This window comes from Conger conger, chromosome 8 (genome assembly GCF_963514075.1).
Source record: "Conger conger chromosome 8, fConCon1.1, whole genome shotgun sequence".
Lineage (NCBI taxonomy): Eukaryota > Metazoa > Chordata > Actinopteri > Anguilliformes > Congridae > Conger > Conger conger.
The window spans coordinates 35,322,767-35,344,331 of NC_083767.1; the positions used below are offsets into that span (position 1 = coordinate 35,322,767).

The window sequence follows — 21,565 nt, forward strand, 5'->3', positions numbered from 1 at the left end:
AAGTGGAAAGAACGGCAACGGATTTGTTTGCGTAAGCTCTGTGCAAACACACCCTGGCGGAATGATTGACTGGTGCGGTTTCACCGCATGTGTAGACCATTAAGCCCAGCGAGGGAATCCATCCTTTATTAAAGAGAAATAAACCCTCTACCTTGGGGTCCTGGCTGGTTTTGGGAGCGTGTGACGCAGACGTGTGCTGAGACTCAGTTAGTGTGGAACAGGCTGAGAAAATGGCTGCCCCTCAAAAAGGCATTCTAGAAGCCTCCCCAGCTCAGCACGGAATTCTAGATTCCAGTCTCAATGACCAATCGCAAAGGACGGCACTGATCTCTTTAATAATCTCAATCTTTTATGATGGTTAAATAGTATAATAATCTGGACCCCATGAATCTAAATTATTGTTATTAATATGCCTATTATTACTTTTACACCCCACACATTGATGACATCATCTCAATCTTCTTCCTGCCCAGAAAAAAATAAAATAAAATAAAAAAATGAAGCTGAAGCAAGTCTAAAAGAAACACAAACAAATGGATGCTAACAAACTATTTATTTGAAAAATAAAAGAATAATAAATTAGTATTGGACATATAATCCCAGAATCACAATGTAAAGAAAACAATATAAACATAAATCCCTTGCAAACATAAATATAGAAAAAAGGCAAAACATCAAAATCTGTACAAAATGTGATTAAAACAGAATTTACACCTGGATAACAAACAGTTCTTCGTTTTGTGCACGGACAATGAATAACAACATGTAGTGGCATCTTCTATCATAGATAGTGAGTGAAAAGCAACCTGAAATCTTTCAAATCCAGACACCATCCATCAGAGTGAATGCCAGCTTATCCACAAATCCACTGCTTGCTCGTGAGAGCAATAGCAAATGTACCAAGAGCTCACTTTGGAAACCAAAACTGATTAATGGATTTGTTCTTTGGATATACTGAGAATATATTACTTGTCAAGTTAGGTTTCTGTACATTTCAGTTAAAGGTCCCATATTGTGCATTTAGGAGGGTCTTATTTAAAGTATTGATATCCGTAACAAGGTGTGGTTTTAAGTACCAAAAACTATCTCTATCAACTTTTAAATGTCCATTATCCATCACCTCGCATGAGCTTTGCAGTTTATTTTAGTGACTTTAAGGCTCATCGACATCAATGAGCCTCTTTTCTGATTGGCTCCAACTATTTGAACGCCATCGAAGCATATCGTTGTGATTCGCAGAATTCCAAACGGCTTGTTTAAATGCTCATTTTCTTCATACGGATTGTGTGGATTTATTTGGTGACTACGTTTGGACGCTTCCACAGTGTTTTTATAACACCGTCAACTCTGTTATAATCCACATTGCAAGGGACATGTAATTGTCCACAAGATGGGACCTTTAATCAGTAATTCATCCGTTTTTTTAAATGTATTTAAACCCAAAGACAAAATGCGCTTTGATGCACCTCGCCAGGCTGTATATATAAGCGACGCCAATATCCACCGTCTTTATTGCTTTACCGACACGCATGAGCGTAAACCCCTATGATATACCCTTACTGTTGTCTATAATCTTTTTTTAAGTGATAAACATCTGCCAATATATCTACAAAAGGTCCTACATTTTCTGAGGAAGAGGAACAGGCTATTCCTGCCCGTTTATCAGGCCAGCCGTTGACGTGTGCGACTGGCTAATTATTAGCAGCGATTATGACAATGATGAGCCCTGACCAGTGATGGTTCAGATGAGAACGTCAGTTCAAAAACAGAGAATTTCAACCCTATAGAGTTCAGTAAGCCTTCAAATCTCTTCACAATGATATAATCATATAGGCATTGTTACAGGTAAATCACTAACCAGGAAGAACACAGCAGTAAGAACACTACAAGTGTGTTTACTGTTATATCGATCATAAAAAAGCACTAAACAGTTCCAAGCAGGAACACAATCACAGGGTAAAGGACTTGAAAGGAAATGAGAGATTTACGCAAACACCGCTGATACATAATCTGTACATTTAATAAATGAGACAATGCTTCAATATATGTAGATGTAAACATTAAATAAAATCTGTGTCCTAATCATCCATATATTAATAAGAGCAGAAAGTGATTCATTTACAGTGCATTCTATACATATACCTGTCCCTACTAATTGCAAAATAGATGTTTACAGAATAAACGTTGCTGAAAGACTTTAAATGTCCTCCTTTCAAACAAATATCCAGCCCATATCCATCTCTCAAAATACATATAGCCTAGAAAAAAGAATCTAAATAAATCAAATTTATGTCTGTGGATAGCTTGCTTTGTGCAACCACACTGAAACTGCAAGTTTAATTTAGATGACACAATGGAAGCGATTTGTCATATTCCATAACCCTTTTAGCAAACTGCAGTGGGAAAATGGTGGGTTTGCTAGCATAAGCGATATTAAGTGTTTTAGCATTTTGGAAAATTCAAACACCTTATTCAGGAAAGATCTTAAAATTACAGCATAAAATCTCACAGGGTACAGTACTGCAGTGGCAATCCAATGCTCAGTGATCCCATGTACAAATGCATCCAGAAAGACACACCTGTACAATGTCCCCACAATGCTGCGCCGGTGTCATAGTGGTGTATAAATTACACACTGGCATTGTGGGGGCATTACCTAATACTTTTTCAAGGCATGTGAAAGCAGAATTAATGCAGAATCAGGTTAGGAATCGCACCTGCTGCAGTCCAATACACAGACTCTCCCGACGTAATGCAACGCGGTCTTTGGTTTGAGTGGCTGAAGGTTAGCTATGCTGCAACTACAGATTTCTGGAGGCACTTTATACTAATTTGTGATTATGATCATCTTTGAGCGACAATAAAGAACTAGGCAGGTAGGCATGAATATGAGATGATTTAGTTTCTTTCATGTTATGCTTTAGGGTTTGTCAGTAATATGCGTCCAATCAGGTGAAGTCGGGTTATCAGTAAGAACAAGGTCCGAAGCTTTTGAAGCAACCATGAAAGCACTTGGGTTTTAAAAGACTGCTCCGAACAGCTGCTCTATCTGAATCGCTTCATCTTTGCCTGTGAAAGAGGAAACGAGACCTATGAACAACACTGTCTCTTTCCCTCTCTATACGACAAAGTGGTCGGCTCCCCTAAAGCGATGGCAGTAAGTGCATTTCACCACTAGATGGCATTAATAAGGGGATCCACCAAATCAGCTGTCCCTGTTACAGAAGGACTTGTTAAATAAGAATGCCTAGACCAACAGGGGAAAAGATACTCATAAAAACAAGGAACAATGAAGGCAAATGTTTTGGAAAACCAACTGTTGCTGAACCCTGTCGTGACCCCGTTACCGGCGATATGCATGGCATTGAGGAGACTATGCACGTCAACCTTACAAGCTTTGAAGTAATACGCTTTAGCCTTTAAGCTCGATCATAATCTGTGATTTTCTACTGATCAAGGGCTGCTTTCTTCATTCACAACACAAATCCAACATCCCCATAACCACAAGGCAGGGCTGAAAAGACAGCAAAGTGCACCTGATTCTATATACAACATTCCACAGTAAACAGTAACATGATACAGGGATCAAGTTCTCAGACCATATCATGAATTCTATTGTAAACATATAAAACAATGATAAAAAAGATTAAATAAATCATTAAAAAACACATAATTCCATGGCCTGAATTGGCAAGTTTTTAAGGGCTATAAAGGTGAATTTGACACCCTGTTCGTGAACCTGAATTATACATAAAAGAATGTGTAGTATGCAACTTTTTACCAATCAAGTACTGTGACTTGGTAGGACTATTGTGGACTATGGCAAACCAGTCAGAAATGGGTAATGAGATTAGCTGGGGAAAAATTCAGCACGTCCTCTGAATTTACATTTTAAATTCAGCGATGCACTCGAAGCCTCTCGAATTGTGCAAGTGCTCTAATCAGTAATTCACAACGGATGACAGAACAATCCACCTGCTCCCATAGAACTACCCTGCCAGAACCGTGCAAAAGATAAGGAGGGAAGTTAGCCTAGGTACCTATCTAAATTATTTAGCTACCAACCAAGTTAGACATCCAAGGTAACCAGCTACCTAATTTAGTTACTTTGAAAATTTAGCGAGCCATGGTTACCTTATTTGGGTACTTGTAGCTGCAAACTTTACAAGCGAACATCAGGTCAGATAAACAATCTTTACACATGAGCTTTCCATTTCACTTCTTGAATAATAACTGACTGCAACTTCTCTGATTAAACTGAAACGTACACACATTGATATATGCGCAAACTTCTAAAACGTTTTTAAATAGCACGGTCCGTCTCACTTTCCTATTGTTGTATGAATGCAATAAATGCCTTATCTCAAGAGCAGAATTTTCATGGTTAGCAATGCTTACCATTGAAAGTCTAGACAACCGAAATAAATTATTTTGTTATAGGATTATATTAACTGTATTAACAGCTATTAGACTGTCACTTTGGTGATGCTATGTAGGAAATTGGAAGATTTCTTCTTTTTTTTATGAAAGATGATTTTAGTAAAGTGCTTAATATTGTGCTAGCATTGAAATGAGAAAATCCATCAGTTTCAATACCAAACCATGTTATTTACATCTCATGTATTGTCATGGAGATGGTCTGTTTTAACAGACTAGAAAGTCTAATGTTACCTGGATGGCAAAAAAATTATTTAACAGCAAAATAACTGATATATATATTTTCCAAATCTGCGGTCTACCGTCCCTTCTTTGTAACTTCAGGAAGATACAAGCGGTGAGTGTAACACAGTGTTCACACTGGATTTTGATGTTCACTTGAATGTTGAAGCAATTACCACCCATTGCCACTAGGGGGAGAACTTGCATACTGCACCTTTAAAATGCATAAGTGTGTAGTATGATGTCAGAGCCAAGGATTGGCGGGAAGTGCTGATGTCATACTGGAGAGAGGTGAGTGGGACATGCTTGAGAGAGCGAGGGAGGATGGGAGATGGAGGGGCAGAGGGATGGGGATGGAGGGGGGAGTTGGAAAGGCGCTGCATTTGGTGAAAGCTCCCTCTCCCCTGTGCTTGCCAAAGGTCACGGCCGAACTTCAGAGCCGTCAATCCGCTGCCTGGAGAGGCAGACAAAGAGTGCTGTCCGTGCTGACGGCCGCTGCTGCTGCCCCCGCCGCCCCCTTCAGGTCACATGGTACAACCTGGGGGGGGGGGGGGGGGGGGGGGGTGCCCTGCTGAGATCTAAACAAATGAGGGGTTACCCTGGAAACTCAGACACAAACACACAGAGCTCCCTTTGAATCCTTAAATGCTAAGACACTAGGGATGGCCGGGGAGGAGGGGCATTTAAAATGCGACACCATCAGAAATTGAGACTCTGTAATGGTGGTGGAGGCAGGAGGGGGGATCATTTAAAACGTGACACGCCATCACAACCAGTAAAACACTACGGAGAGAGGGCCGTTTAAAACGTGACACGCCGTCACAAGCGCTTGACCCGTACAGTGTGTACATCCATCCCATACCCTGTTAGCATGTCGTTGCTGGGGCGACCCACCTTCAGCGCGGTGGCACGCCCGCAGCGTTTAGCGTCCTGACGAGGGCGATGTTCTAAAAGCACAAGATGGTGGAGCGGACGAGGAAGGGGGACGCGGAGAGGGGGGGACGGGGTGCGGAGACGGGGCGCGGGCACGAGAGAAGCTCCCAAAAACACCGCAATGAAGGCGTCCTGCCCGTGCACGAGCGTCCATCTGTCCGTCTACACGCGGCTGGGGAGGAGATGGGAGCCGAGCAGGGCCTGCCTCCGCCTGAGAGGGAGGAACCACAGGATCTTCCAGCGCGTGCCAAAAACCTCCGCAAACGTCTGGTGCCACGGCTGCCTGGGCCGGTTTCTGAGACAGAAAGAGGGAGAGGAGGGAGCGAGATGACCGCACTGAGAGGCAACGACAAGAACTGTGCATTTACATACCTGCATGAACACTCACACCCCTAACACACATACACTCTCTCCCACACACACACACACACACACACTGTCTACCACACAAACACACACTGCCCCCCCCCACATACACACACTGTCTCCCACACACACACACACAAACTCTCTCTCTCTCCCACACACACTCTCTCCTACACACACACACACACACACACACACACACAAACAGACTCTCTCCCACACGCACGGATGCATGCACGCACACATACACACACAGACTCTCTCGCACACACACGTACACACAGCCCTCGTCAAAGCACACTTAGCATTAGCGCCACAGCAGGCCCGTCTAAGCACACTTAGCATGACAATGAGGCAGCCCTCTACCGCAACAATGCAGCAGTCCATAAAACAGCACATTTATACTCCTGCACATCAGCACATTATCACCTCCGACCGAGACCCCCGAGGCCAATAACGGAAGTGATTAAATGGCCTTTAATAGAGAGGCGGACGAAGGTGGGGACTCTCCGCCGCACATCAAAGCAGGGCACGCGAGAAGTGTCAGTCACACACACACGCACACGCAGCATGGCAGGCGCACACACACACACGCATTCACGTGAAAGGGAAGCAGGGGTAACTCACATTTCTTCCAGGAAGTGAGACATTTTCTCGATGGTGGTTGTGTCCTGTGTGGGAAAATATGGAGCAGAAAATATGTGTGAGAATAGCAAGAACACAGAGAGAGAGAGAGTGAGTGCACGCGTGTGTGTGAGAGCGTGTGTGCCTGTTTTTTGGATGTTTGTGTGAGCACATAAAGCTTTGTGAAAGAGGAAAATTGGAGATACACAGGAATAAACAGCTTAACAGCCACATTCTGCAAAGCTGTATGAGAATCTCTTTGAATGTTCCCACAATGTCCCGGTCCTCACAAGGGCCCATTTAAACAATGAGGAAACAGCAGCTGACACCAGAGACAATCCTGAACCCCCTTTACCGAGAGCCAGCTTGGCGCCCAGATAAGACAGCTGCTCGCGAACAATCGGATGCACGCTTAAGTGACGCAAATCCCTCCACACGTGAAATGAAGAAACCCAGGAGTCCGCTGCATGTAAATGACACAGGATTAGCCTGGTTGGAGAAATAACATGGAAGGTGCTAGAACGGAGCCGTGATTGATGCTGCGGCTGTTTTTACGGCTGTGGTGGTTGAGCATTGGACGAGGCTCAGCCAATGGTAGGCCGCGTTACGCCCACCTAAAATGACCTACACCCTAAATTTATTTAGCGAGAAATGCGTAGGCCAAGCCAGGGGCCATTCCTGATATCAGTGACTATCACCTGCTATGTGTGTGCCTGCAGCCCTCTATTCTGCATGTGATTTACTGTGCATGTTTGCGTACAACTGTGTGCGTGTTTATGTGCGTGTGGATGTGTTTGCTTATGACTGTGCGTGTCTGTGTGCGTGCCCGTGATTGAGTATACACTAGGTGAGCACTTTATTAGGTATTAATAACTTTTTTTTCTTCTTTTTTTTTTCCACTGCTGCAGCCTATCCAGTTAGAGTTATGATGCGTTGTGTGTTCAGAGATGCTCTAGTTGGTATTATTCGCGTTACTGTCAACTTCCTGTCTGCTTTGACCAGTCTGCCCATTCTCCTCTGACATCTCTCATTGTCATTATCTGCTATAATTGCGTGTGTACTTCTGCACACACTTAATGTGCATTTGTGTGTTCGTCCATGTCCTCGGCCACCTCAGCCAATCAGAGAAACGTACACAGTGCACAGATCGGATTGGACTGGGAAACAACTTCAGCAGTGAATCATGAGCTTTTCGGGAAAGGTATCAGATGATGTAAACTCACAGCGAGGATGCCGGTTATCTGAGTGTAGAACAGGCTGCCCATGCCCCCTAACATGAACAGGCCCATGAAAGTGGAGATACGCAGCAGGGCCAACTCATGGCGCCACAAAAACAGATCCTGAGAGAGGGAGGGAGAGAGGGTTGTCATGTCAATGGCAATGTAAGTACCCATGCCATGCCAATAAAGCTTATTTCAACTGAATTAAGAGACAGAGAGAGAGGGAGATGGGGAGAGATAGTGAGAGAGAGAAAGAGAGAGAGGGAGAGAGAGTGAGAGATAGAAGGAGATTCAGAGATAGAGATAGAGGAATAGAGAGTGAGAGAGAGGGAGATTGGGAGAGAGTGAGAGAGAGAAGGAGATTCAGAGAGATAGAGCTAGAGGGATAGAGAGAGAGAGACAGAGAAAGGGGTCAGTCTCAAACATGTCCGCCCCAGCTCCAGTGCCGGAGGGCTCAACAACATCACCGTTCACCGTTTCGCCATGGTGGCCCGCTCTGGTTCCAGCTCCCCCCCCCCACCCACCTCACCAGGGGCCTGTTTACGGGATATCACCACTCCACAGACTCCACCCCCCTTTCTTCTGCATCCAGGGCATTACACCCAGCTCCAGGAGCTAAGCCTTCCCCAGTGCGTACCACAGCCCGGAGATAACGCCATTATCTCCCGCAAACAGCCTTTCACACACGTCTTATTATTCCTACTTATTTACTTTAAATCACTCCCGTCCATATTCATTTCACAAATTAGGGAGAGAGGGGTATAAACAATACAACAGAGATTGTCAAAAAATAAGGAAGTATAGATTTTGTTGGTATTAGTACTGGGCATGGCATTGATGAAATCCTAAAATGAATCGATTTTCCGTTCATTTTTTTCAGGAACTGCTGAAATGTTTCTTTAATGGTGTTTATTGATAAGTGAGAACAAATAAATGGCTTATACATTACTCAGAAAGGCTATCGCGGATTATAGCAACACCGTTCTGAAGATTTGATCGGCTATGGATTAGTTCATGTTTACTGTATTCATTTTTTGCACCAGCTCAATTTTGTTCAGACTGTTTTGTTAGAGAACAGATATGGGAAATAATTATCTTGACAGATTAATGATAAGAAGCCTGGATTCAACATACTAGTTTTAACATTATGTTCCATTTGAAAAGTAGCTATGACAGCCAAGGTGACTAATAGGACATGTCACCCTATGGTAGAAAGACAAGAGAACTCGAATCACCTACAGTAAACAAATGTGGAGTGCAGTGCATCCTTGATCATTAGAGCCACACTGCACATGCTCAGTCCAGCTGCTATAAGAGTTGAGAGGAACCCTCTCCACCAACAGGGGGCAGTCGTATTTTTATTAGCCTGAAATGGCACTTCCTCTGCAGAATCAAGCAGCTCAATAAAGGAATTGACTTATATATGCTTTTTATAATTGAAAATCTACATAGCTTTTGTTTATGAAGTATCCAGTTCTATAGCTGGGTGTATACTAATGCAATTCATATTCAGACCTAGCACCGACTACTATTGTTTGTAGCAGGTTCTATATCTAGTGAAACAAGAGCATCCTACATTAGAATTGAATCTGCAACCTCTCGGTTTAAAGCCCAGTCTAAACCACGATACTAAACAGTACCTAAACAATTCCAAATACTATATATCGACAAGCGGAAAGCTGGAAAGCATTGGACAGGAAGAGAGACGGATCCTTTACAGACCTGGAAGATCATTTGTTTTGCAAATTCAAGTAACATTGAAAGACCATCACAAACAAATAGACAACCTATAACAACTACAGGGCTGCCCAACCCTGTTCCTGGAGATCTACCATCCAGTAGATTTTCACTCCAACCCTAACAAAGTACAGCGGCTATTTAGGAGAATTACGTGTGCCAAATCGGGGTGGAAATGAAAATCTACATGATGGTCGATCTCCCAGGAACAGCCAGGGTTGGGCAGCCCTGAACTAGAGTGTCTGCACAGTTGCACATATTTAATAGCAATATGTGGAGGACGTAGAAGTTACTGTAAAAGACGAGTGAAGGGGGCAAATGGGGGTAAATGAGGGAACGGAGGGGGAAGGGGGGGGTGCAGGCTCACCTGGTTGGTCTGGGTGAGGGCAGGGAAGTAGTAGTACTGACAGAAGTCCAGCGCCAGAGTGAAGAGGCTCAGCACCTGGGTGTAGAAGCACAACTGCAGGAAGAGCCAGTGGTTATCCTCCCCAACACAGTTATTGATCCTGTGGAGAGAGAAAGAGGAACTGCACACATACGCATATGTACAAATACACACGTACACACACACGCACCCACAGGCACATCTGCCCGTGCACGCGCACACACATACATACATACACAGGCACAAACCCACACAGGCATGCATGCAAGAACACACACGTGAAAACACACACACACACTCACACATGCATGCACGCATGCGTACATACGAGCACACACACACACACACACACACACACACACACACACACACACAGAAAGACAGACAGACAAACACACCCAAGATCACACATCATAAATACTGAATACTTGATGGAAATTGTAAAGGGCTGTTGTGTGTGGTTATAATGCAGAAGTGACTGTTTTCAGGTCTTCAATTCAGGCAGAACCCATACTGAGCACCACAGGTGAAAGCCTGGAGGCACACAGCTGTCAACTAACAACATCTTCATAACCAGCACATAGGTTATATACCCAGGTCAGCTGATAGAGTCACATAGGAAGTGTACAGAGAGAGAGAGAGAGAGAGATGAGAGGGACAGAGACAGAGCAACAGAAAGAGAGAGAGAGAGAGAGAGAGAGAGAGAGAGAGAGAGAGAGAGAGAGAGAGAGCGATAAAGAGAAAAAGATTGAGTTGTTATTTGTGCACAATGACTACACAGGACGCTACAATGTGCTGCAAAAGAACAAATCTGCACATCTGGGGTCAGAGGCAGGGAGGTACAGGCAGGGTCACGTTTCCCATAATTCCTTGCAGCTGGGGGTAGGGAGACACAGTCACAGGTCAGTGGATGCTATGTTCTCACTCTGTCCACCTCTCTGTCCAAACAAACTGAAGTCAGTCTGGAGCTCCTGTTGCAGGGGTTTATTTACACAGAGCTCACTTCCCTCCCATGTGGTCAGCCTGGATAGACCCTGCTCCAGAGAACACACATGCGCATGCAGAAAAATAAACTCACACACACATGAATGCACACAGAAACACATACACACACCAACGCAAATGCAGAAACACATGCACACACACATATACACACATCTCGCACACACGCATACACACATGCACACACGCACATACACACACACTGTCACACACATACCCACATACATACATACATACACACACTCATGCACACAGGCATGCACAAACACGTGAACAACCACACGCAGCAGAAACATAAGCAAAAATGATATACAGTATGAAAACACGGACATTTGCTGTCATAACATATTGCATTCACTTGTCCAGCCAATGTAACACATCAGTTGCTAGTGGTGCCCAAGTGGACCACCTATAAACAACACGTCTGCGTTACATAATCAGTGACCTTTGACCTCACCAGGGGCAGTGGTGATCCATCTTCCGTACACAGTGCCCACAGCGGCTGCAGTGGTGGGATCTCTTAGGCCTCATCAGGTTGCACTTATTGCAGAGCTCCCACTGCTCACGTTCTGAAACAGAGATCAGATCCATATCAACAGCAGATCACACTGCTCGCATTCTGAAACAGAGATCAGATCCATATCAACAGCAGATCCCACTGCTCGCATTCTGAAACAGAGATCAGATCACTATCAACAGCAGATCCCACTGCTCACGCTCTGAAACAGAGACCAGATCCCTATCAACAGCAGATCCCACTGCTCGCATTCTGAAACAGAGATCAGATCACTATCAACAGCAGATCCCACTGCTCACGCTCTGAAACAATGATCAGATGACTATCCACACAGATTCCACTGCTCGTGTTCTGAAATAGATCAGATCACTATCAACAGCAGATCCCACTGTTCACATTTAAAAAAAAAAGCTCAGATCACTATCAACAGCAGATCCCACTGCTCACATTCTGAAACAATGATCAGATTACTACCAGCAGCAGATCCCACTGCTCACGCTCTGAAACAGATCAGATCACTATCAACAGCAGATCCCAGAGTCTTTAATCCAGCAAATTTAAACGGGACCATCAGTAACTGTCAGTTAAGTTCACACGGTAGACTTTGATAATGAACAGCACTTACAGTAATGGATTTTGAAAGCGGGGAAAACTCATCTCAACCACCAGCAATACGAAGCACCCATGGCAGCCATTTTGTGTCAGAGTTTTCACCTCAGCTGAGGCAGAGAGGGAAGATGAAGAGTGCTATGCGTGGCTATACGCAGCCTGCAATGAGGAAGTATCTGCTTTTTCATATCCTCTCTTACACTAAAATGGCTGCATTCACCCTGCTTAAGTGCTTAATTATGTTATCCTATTCCTCCCGTTCACTTGGAAACTCAACCATTACCATCCTTAGTCCCTCAAATCCAGCACCCCCCCCCCCCCCCCCCCCCCCACCTCTGCGGCTAAACTAAGCTAAGAGATCAGTGTTGATTGTTTACCGATGTTAAAAGACGGTGGATCAGCACTAAGGGGCTTATGTTCAGCGCTGATGGTCACGATCGGATGTACATCCCCCAGGGTTAGCGCTGATCCACTTCTTTCCACATAGAAGGTGGCGGGGATTTACGATAATCCGGCTCGGAAAATCGCCTCTTCAGGCCGAAGAGCCGATTCCACGGCTCTGCTCTGGTTATCTGTCAGCAGAAAAGCCAGGTCCTCGGTCCTGGGGAGGTAAATGTGCGGGACTGGCCCCCTTTTCCCACCCTTACCCTCAGGCAGGACCCTCGGCCCCCAGCTCGGTGGCCCAGCACCATTTTGACAAGGGCCGTCGATGCTCCCGCAGCTCTGATACTAGCCGCCGGCCTGGTCAGCTGACAACTGGCTACTGACAACACATAAGGAGCGCCTTGGAGTGCGAGTGCTCTTTCAAAACTCAGAAAAGGAAGACCAGACCCTCTCAAGAAGCGTCACAGAGAATCATGGTAGACAGGAAGGTGAAAGCTCAACTTCCTGTCTGCATGTAGAGGGAAGTCCTCTAGACACATTAAGAGGGAGAATGCCTCTCTCTCTAATATACGGCACCATATACACCTAGGGTTCATGCAGTAAGATATATTTCAGAGTTGAACAGAATGGAATAGTCTTTATGAAACTACTAAGAACAACAGCCATAATTATTAAAGGCACACAATGGCAAATCTAGACGGTAGTCCGTTAGAAACTGTTTGACTAATTGCCCCGATTCATACATCAGTGATGAAGAGACATGGGAGAATCTCATTACCATATTTTATAAATAATAATGAGTCCCCCCATACAATTATATCTCCATCCCTACTTTGATTTACTGCATCATGTCATTACCCAGAAAGTACTGCTTTGTCTATAACCAAGCAAATACACCACTTCTCTGTTGCCGTCATAGCAGCCTAGCATACTAAATGACTGCTGTCTGTATGCAGGAAAGAGTGATGGACTTCTAAGTGTAAAAATGCTGAACCACAATGTGTCCCTCTCTGTATGCGTCCTTACACAACCCTCGAGTCAGAAAACTGTTCATCATACCAAACTCAGTTAAATAAATATGAGCTGTCATCTGTGCCCAAAAACCGGTGTTCACTCGTGTTAAATTATTAAACAGCCGCCTACAAGGAGGAGAGGTGCTGAATCATGGAGACCTGGAAGTCTAGTGAAACTAAATAATGCATGTTAATATGGCATTCTCTAGTGGCGGAAAACCGTACTGCATCTTATTGCAGCTCCTAGATTTTGAGGCAACAAACCTTCTCAAAAAATCACAGCAACATTAAAACAACATGACAGCTTTACTTCAGCACCACAGAACGGCAAGGGAGGGCACACCGTTGTTGTCACCTCCTATTCAATGCCATTAAATATTCTTTCTGTCGTTAGTGCAAACAGCGGCGTCTAAACCGACTCCAGAACATAATTTACGGCAAACAGTTGAGCAGCTGAGTGATGTCAGCAGTGCCAGAAAAGCACATGACCACATTAATTTTTTACGGACGGAAGCCCCGCTAGGATCCATTATTGCAGTTTTGTAGTGACATTCACAGCCCACAAATAATTCATTAGGTGACTTAAACACTGCAGGGGTGATATCAGTTCCTATCAGAACAGATTCAGAGAGACTAACAGGCACCACAACAATAGATGGCAGGACTGTGAAGAAAGCCTCCTGGATGATATAGGCCAAAAATAGAAGGCATTACATTTTTTATTTTTGGGAACAACAGCACTTGTTTTGTCCCACTTTTCTGCATAGCTTGCAGTTGAACTGCAGTATGTAAGTATTTGGACAGTGATACGTTTTTTGGTGTTTTTGGCTTTGTACACCTGCACATTGAATTTTGAATAAAATGATGACTATGAAGTCAAAGTGCAGAATTTCAGCCTTAGGAATTGTGTCCATTTTTATACACAGGCCCCCCCCCCCCCCCATTTTATGGGACCAAAAGTAACTGGCCAATTGGCTGTTCAAATGTTTCTTGAACAGGTGTTGGTTTCATCATTAGTTCATACATAAAAGAGCTAGCAAAAGGTCGAGTTGATTCTAGGAGTGCCAGCTGCCTTTGTAGTCTGTTGTTTTTGTCTCTCAACATGAGGACCAAATAACTATCAATCTGAATAAATCAATCAGAGACATAGGCAAAAAATTATGTCTGTCAAAATCAACATTGTTAAGAAGCAAGAACACACTGGTGAGCTCAGCAATGACAAACGACCTGGTAGACCACAGAAGACTAGTGTAGTGGATGACAGAAGAATCCTTTGAATAGTAAATAAAAATCCCTTTGTAAATGTTCCAACAGATCAAGTCTCCAGTATGTAGGCGTGTCAAAGGGGACCATCAAGAGAAGACTACACCAGCATAACCTCAGAGGTTTCACCACAAGATGCAAACCCCTGGCAAGGCTCAAGAATAGAATGGCCATGCTAGAGTTTGCAAAAAACGTACATAAAAAAATCAGTAGAGTTCTGGAACAAAGTGTTCTGGACAGATGAGACAAAGATCAACATGTACTAGAGTGATGAAGAAAGTTACGTGAGGAGAAATAAAGAAACAGCTCATGATGCAAAGCATGCTACCTCATGTGTCTCATGTGTTTTGGCTTGGGCATGTATGGCAGCGTGGGTTTCCTCCGGGTACTCCGGTTTCCTCCCACAGTCCAAAGACATGCAGGTCAGGCTGATTGGAGAGTCTAAATTGCCCATAGGTATGAATGTGCGAGTGATTGGTGTGTGTGCCCCGTGATGGACTGGTGACCTGTCCAGAGTGTATTTCTGCCTTTCGCCCAATGTATGCTGGAATAGGCTCCAGCCCCCCAGCGACCTTGTTCAGGATAAGCGGGTTAAGATAATTGATGGATGGATGGATGTATGGCAGCCACTGGAACTGGCTCACTTGTGTTCATTGCTGATTTCACTGCTGAAAGGCAGCAGCAGGATGAATTCCCAAATATACAGAAACATCTTTTCTGCTGAGATCCAAGCAAATGCCTAAAAACTGGATGACACTTCCTCATGTAGCAGGACAATGATGCAAAACATACAGCCAAAGCAACCAAGGAGATTTTTGTGGGCAAAAATGTTCTTGACTGGTCACATCAATGACCAAATCTCAATCCAATTGAGCATGCATTTCACAAAACCAGAACCAGAACAAGCAGGAGCTGAAGAGGGCTGCAGTAAAGACTTGGCAGAGCATGACCAGGCAAGATACCCAGCATCTGATGATGTCTACGGGTCGTAGAAGTCAGGCAGTTATTGACTGCAATCGTGTTGAGTGGGGGTCTGGGGGTGTGTGCGGGTCTTACCGGAGGGTGTGAGTGGGGGTCTTACCGGAGTGTGCGAGTGGGGGTCTTACCGGAGTGTGCGAGTGGGGGTCTTACCGGAGTGTGCGAGTGGGGGTCTTACCGGAGTGTGGGAGTGGGAGTCTTACCGGAGTGTGCGAGTGGGGGTCTTACCGGAGTGTGTGAGTGGGGGTCTAACCGGAGTGTGTGAGTGGGGGTCTTACCGGAGGGTGTGAGTGGGGGTCTTACCGGAGGGTGTGAGTGGGGGTCTTACCGGAGTGTGTGAGTGGGGGTCTTACCGGAGTGTGCGAGTGGGGGTCTTACCGGAGTGTGGGAGTGGGAGTCTTACCGGAGTGTGCGTTCTGGGGGTCTTACTGGAGGGTGTGAATGGGGGTCTTACCGGAGTGTGGGAGTGGGGGTCTTACCGGAGTGTGGGATGTGGGGGTCTTATCGGAGTGTGCGTTCTGGGGGTCTTACTGGAGGGTGTGAATGGGGGTCTTACCGGAGTGTGGGAGTGGGGGTCTTACCGGAGTGTGGGAGTGGGAGTCTTACCGGAGAGTGCGTTCTGGGGGTCTTACTGGAGGGTGTGAATGGGGGTCTTACCGGAGTGTGCGAGTGGGGGTCTTACCGGAGTGTGTGAGTGGGGGTCTAACCGGAGTGTGTGAGTGGGGGTCTTACCGGAGGGTGTGAGTGGGGGTCTTACCGGAGTGTGTGAGTGGGGGTCTTACCGGAGTGTGCGAGTGGGGGTCTTACCGGAGTGTGGGAGTGGGAGTCTTACCGGAGAGTGCGTTCTGGGGGTCTTACTGGAGGGTGTGAATGGGGGTCTTACCGGAGTGTGGGAGTGGGGGTCTTACCGGAGTGTGGGATGTGGGGGTCTTATCGGAGTGTGCGTTCTGGGGGTCTTACTGGAGGGTGTGAATGGGGGTCTTACCGGAGTGTGGGATGTGCGGGTCTTACCGGAGTGTGGGTCTTACCGGAGTGTGTGAGTGGGGGTCTTACCGGAGTGTGTGAGTGGGGGTCTAACCGGAGTGTGTGAGTGGGGGTCTAACCGGAGTGTGTGAGTGGGGGTCTAACCGGAGTGTGTGAGTGGGGGTCTAACCGGAGTGTGTGAGTGGGGGTCTAACCGGAGTGTGTGAGTGGGGGTCTTACCGGAGTGTGTGAGTGGGGGTCTTACTGGATTGTGTGAGTGGGGGTCTTACCGGAGTGTGGGATGTGGGGGTTCAGTGGAAGCCGGCCTGGGTCGGCGGTGGAAGCCCGGAACAGCGCTGTGATGCAGAGCAGCGAGGTCAGGTAGTACACTGAGGAGAAGGAAGAAGTGTACTGTAACCAGGAGCCAGTGAAGCCTGTTTAACCGTCACGCTGGGTGCAGCCTGCATGCCTGTCCTCCCTGTTACACAAGCCTTACTAGGCTGGGAGCTTGTTCTTCCACACAGACTGCATGTATAATAAATAGTACAGATACTGGGGAAAAGGTGGGAAGACTACATGCTAATGGTACACCTCATCAGACAACGCTGTAGGTTGCAATGGTGTGAATTCCGGAGCACTTTATGCCTGTGTGTTTGTGAGTGTTGGATTGGACAGCAGATTTAGTATTTCTGCAGCTGTGGCTTATAGCAGGTACTTGGCGCGGTGTTCAGGAGAACAGGTTTATTTTTGTTATTGTTATTTTGAATGGGTTGTAACTGAACAGCTTGTGTAAAGCGCATTGAGTGTAACTAAATGAGAGATATAAAAAAAATAAGTTTGATTGATTGAATTTCTGTGGTGTGATGCTTACTGCAGGTACTGGAGGAGGTTGTGTTTTTGTGTGCAAGTGTGTATGTGGGCGTCGGGATCAGGGTCTTACAGACAACCACAACCCCAGGGATGTGACCCTCCTGTAAGTGCGGCATCAGCACCAGCTGAGGAATGAAGAAGGAGTTGTATAGCCACACAAAGAGGACCATGCTGATGCAGAACCAGCCCATAGGGTCCACCACAAAGTGCAGCCGAAGGCCCATGGTGGCAGCAACACAGATCCTGCCGAGTGAAGGAGAAAAGCAGAATTAACGACACTTGCAACACAGCCTACTCAACACAAAAACAACCACTTCTGTAAAATGGCAAAAATACCATGAATAAATAGCTGATGTCTGCACTTTTGCCTCATATTCATATTTCATTCTCAAATCCAAATTTGTTACGTAGACGGCAAAAACGACAAATTTCACACAATGTTTACTTTATACTTTAGGATGGTACTGAAGCAATTCAGATTAAGTACACTGCACAACCGCAGTGTACAACCTGGGAATCGAAGTCGAGGTCCCTAACCATTATTCAACACTGCTGCCCACCCTTTGAAAGCTAGAGCTCTTACACCCACAGGAACCCATCTGAACAAACCCTCAGCTCCAGCCTCTTAGCCTCCATCAGTGCCCCCACGCTTATCTGCTTTCTGTCTCTCAGTAGAGTGACACTCCCATTAGCAATGACGCAAGGGAACATTCCAGACCTTTTTTCCCCTCTTGTTACACACTTCCTTTTGAGTAACAGTGGGCAGAGCCATCATAGCAGCCTCCATATTATCCTAATGCTAATCGGTTGCTATCATGAGCTCCCTGCAGTAGAGACAAAGAGCTGCACGGTTAGGTTAGTCTACATATGGAGGCGTACAGGCAAAAGATGCACACTTCCAGCTAATGCATATGCTCTTTAAACCGAGACTCCATCCAGTGTCAGGAGTCTCTCCATATTGTCTGGGTTTCACCTATATGGTCTTTCTTCCTCAACAAACCTGTATTTCTACAAAATCAACTGCAGCATTATCTTTACCTGTGCACTCATTCCAGACAAGCAGTCTGGTTGCCAGCAGATCTTATCAGTAGAAGATTAATACTGTAAGGTCTTTATCTGAGTAAAAGGCAACAATTATGGATTAAATTTAGCCGCCAGTGGCACTGAATTCACAGATCCGGTCAAGTGCAAGGTCGTGAGTGTCTAAGTGCAACGAAGACAACAGAATACAGCTCCATCCGCAAACCACAGGCTGAACGCGAAGTATCGGAAGGTTCCAGAAAAGCCCTGTGGTTTTAACACGGGAACATGCAAAAGAACAACGGCTTTAGAGCAGACAGAACAAGAGCAGTCAGAACATCAGCTCCTTTGGAAAAAAAAATAAAAATACAAAAAAACAAAGCGAGCGCCGCCAACACCTTGCGAACAATTCCCCCTCCCCTCTCGGAAACGTTCGGTCTCGGGGGGGGGGGGGGGCTTCAAAGGACCGGCTGAAACCGAACGCTTCGTGAGATCCTCCACCAAGGGGCTACATCGACCCGCGATGCAGTGAGACAAAGCCACTCTTGTTTACGCTGTATGCTTCCAAACAGGTGGTAGGTCAGGTGACTTTTTTTTTTTTTTAATGGGCTCTAACAACATCCCCTGGGTCTACAAACATAAAAACATCTATCTGTCCCCCGATAGTCCCCCCCAGTCCCCCCCCCCCCCCTCTGATTACAATAAGATATATTGTATACACATCATGCTGTTCCGCTTAAAGGCTTAAGAGAACTCAGTTCTCCAACAGTAAAAATAAGTCTGCACAGGTAGGTTTTGTTATGTACAGAATATTCATAACATGCTTTAATACCATGTAAAATTATTTGAAAGAAATGCTTTCAAAACTCACTCCAGTTTTATTTACTTGAACTTCAGTGATATTTATAATGCATTTTACAAGTAATGTGTCACCATATGCTTCAGTGTTCCCCACAAGCCAGAGGTGGCAGTGGCTGTTTGAGCTAGGAGATAACACCCCTTTATTTGGCAGCAGAGCCAAAAGAACACTGAATGCTAAAAGAAAATATGGCTTATGACATCCCTCAGTATTAGAAAATATTATATTCACACTGCAATCTCTTTTTTAACGGAGCAATGCTATGACAGCTTTGGGAGGTAAAAACTCTCTTTCACCCTTTCATGAACACCCAAGCCTTTGAGAAAACTCAGAAGTAATTTTTGATGGGAGTTTCCGATGCTCTAAATGTTAAGAGTAAATCAGCAATCAGTTCAGACATTGTGACCTTGACATGACTCTATACATTTGTGGGAACTGTGACTGGAGAGTATATTTGAATGCTAGACTGAAATGTAAATCCAGAAATGTGACACAGCTTTTCACTGCAACATGACACCTATATAAATCCATTTAGTGGTGGGCCAGGACCCAGTCACACAACATTATTGAGTGCAAGCCTGCTGCCTTCAAGTCTGCAGATTATGTAACTCCATTTGTGATGTCTGGCTCATTGTGACATGTCTTAAATTTAATAAATAACTGTTGCCATGAAAATACATGCATAATAAATAAATAAATATTTCCAGTGAAAAATGGACAATAAAGACCCAGTACTACACAAATACCATTTACTTTATAGTAACAGTTTCCACAATTTTTGGCACCCCTGGTTTAATACTTTGTGCAAACAGGCCTGCCAAAGATGAGTGTTTCCCTATAGTTTGTGCTAAGTTTAGAGAACACATTTGGAGGGATTTTTGACCATTCCTCCATGCAGAACTTGGATGTCCTTGGGATACCCCCCTCTTCAGTTCAGTCCACATGTTGGCATATAACTCAAGATGCCATCGGAGTAAAAAAGAGGGAGATACACCTTCCCATACCTCAAATTTCAAGGTGCGCAGTGACGTACCAGCATCTCAGCGACCTCTCTTGTCATCAACCCCTGCGGATTACAAACAGTAACCTAAATTACTCCTAAGGTTTTAACACTGTCCACCCACGGGAACATGCAAGAGAAGCACTGCTTTAGAGCAGACAGAACAAGAGCAACCTAAAAACGTCTCTAAACATTTCGAGTGCTGTTATTGTAGCTAACATACTTAGTTTCTGAATGTACCTGGGTCAGGTAGGGTGACTCCTGGATTATTAAGAAAAACTGTATTTAAAAAACAACAACAACGTAGCAATAAATTCATTTTATAGTCAATCAGGTGCAATGTGCTCTTTTATCAATCGGTCATTCAAACGTAGCTAATTAACACCAGCTAGAGTATGTAATTTAGCTAAGTCTATCGTCCAGCCTAACAAAAAACAACCTTCAATCAATTTTCAGCAACGAATTAGCCAATGTTAAAACTAGCTAGCTATATTAACTAAGTTAGTTATTCAGCAACAAAACATACGATGTTGGCAAGCAAGCTATAACGCATGACTTGTTCATTCAAATTTAGCTTGCTAGGAGCTGTCAGTCATTGTGTACATGCGAACTAGCTAGCAATGTAGCTAGCTAACGTCAAGTTATGCAACCTTATCACTAAACTAGCTGTGTTAGCCAGTGTCAATACCGATTACATTAAAACGACTGTCACAGTGAGTTTGCTAACTTGCTAGATCGACGAGGAATGCCTAACGTTAACGTTGTAGTTATCTAGCGTAAGATAGGTTAGCTACTGACTTGCCTGAAATGATAGACCACACCCTCGACCTTCTGTAGTTGAGCCATCCAACGTGCACTAGTTGGGTAATAACTGGCTATATAATTATCTCAGCTAGCAAGCTGACCTAAACGGGTCAAAATAATATTCACCGCTTACCTTACAAGGTTAGCCATTAATCAGAGTGGGGTACCCTTTATCTCGCTACATGCAGCTACACTAAACCTATGAAGCTGTATGAGTCAAAGCCACTCGCCTCTCGGTAGCGCTTCTGTTTGAGAAATGCTATAGAGCTGGCCATACGCTTTCTTCCGTGTTTGGAAAATTGTATCAACGGAAACGTGCTACGGACAAAACACTTGCGCATGATTTATGTTCAGGTGCT

At 44.9% G+C, this 21,565-nt stretch overlaps 1 protein-coding gene across 4 annotated transcripts; it reads right to left on the reverse strand.

The window, feature by feature from the left end:
* Positions 1-538: 538 nt before the first annotated feature.
* zdhhc21 (zinc finger DHHC-type palmitoyltransferase 21) lies at positions 539-21,478 on the reverse strand. 4 transcript variants are annotated; one of them, XM_061252468.1, is made up of 9 exons: positions 21,340-21,478; positions 20,436-20,468; positions 17,594-17,766; positions 16,944-17,042; positions 11,384-11,495; positions 9,907-10,045; positions 7,806-7,922; positions 6,586-6,629; positions 539-5,887 (listed from the first exon to the last, which is right to left on the reverse strand). In XM_061252468.1, exons 3-9 carry the CDS (start codon positions 17,745-17,747, stop codon positions 5,755-5,757), a joined length of 798 nt encoding a protein of 265 aa, XP_061108452.1. In that variant the 5' UTR covers positions 17,748-17,766; positions 20,436-20,468; positions 21,340-21,478; the 3' UTR covers positions 539-5,754. The 4 variants fall into 4 exon arrangements, with proteins under 4 accessions (XP_061108452.1, XP_061108450.1, XP_061108451.1 ...); XM_061252466.1 differs by having other exon boundaries at positions 20,407-20,468; XM_061252467.1 differs by lacking the exon at positions 21,340-21,478 and adding an exon at positions 21,205-21,246 and having other exon boundaries at positions 20,407-20,468.
* Between the last annotated feature and the right edge of the window lie 87 nt (positions 21,479-21,565).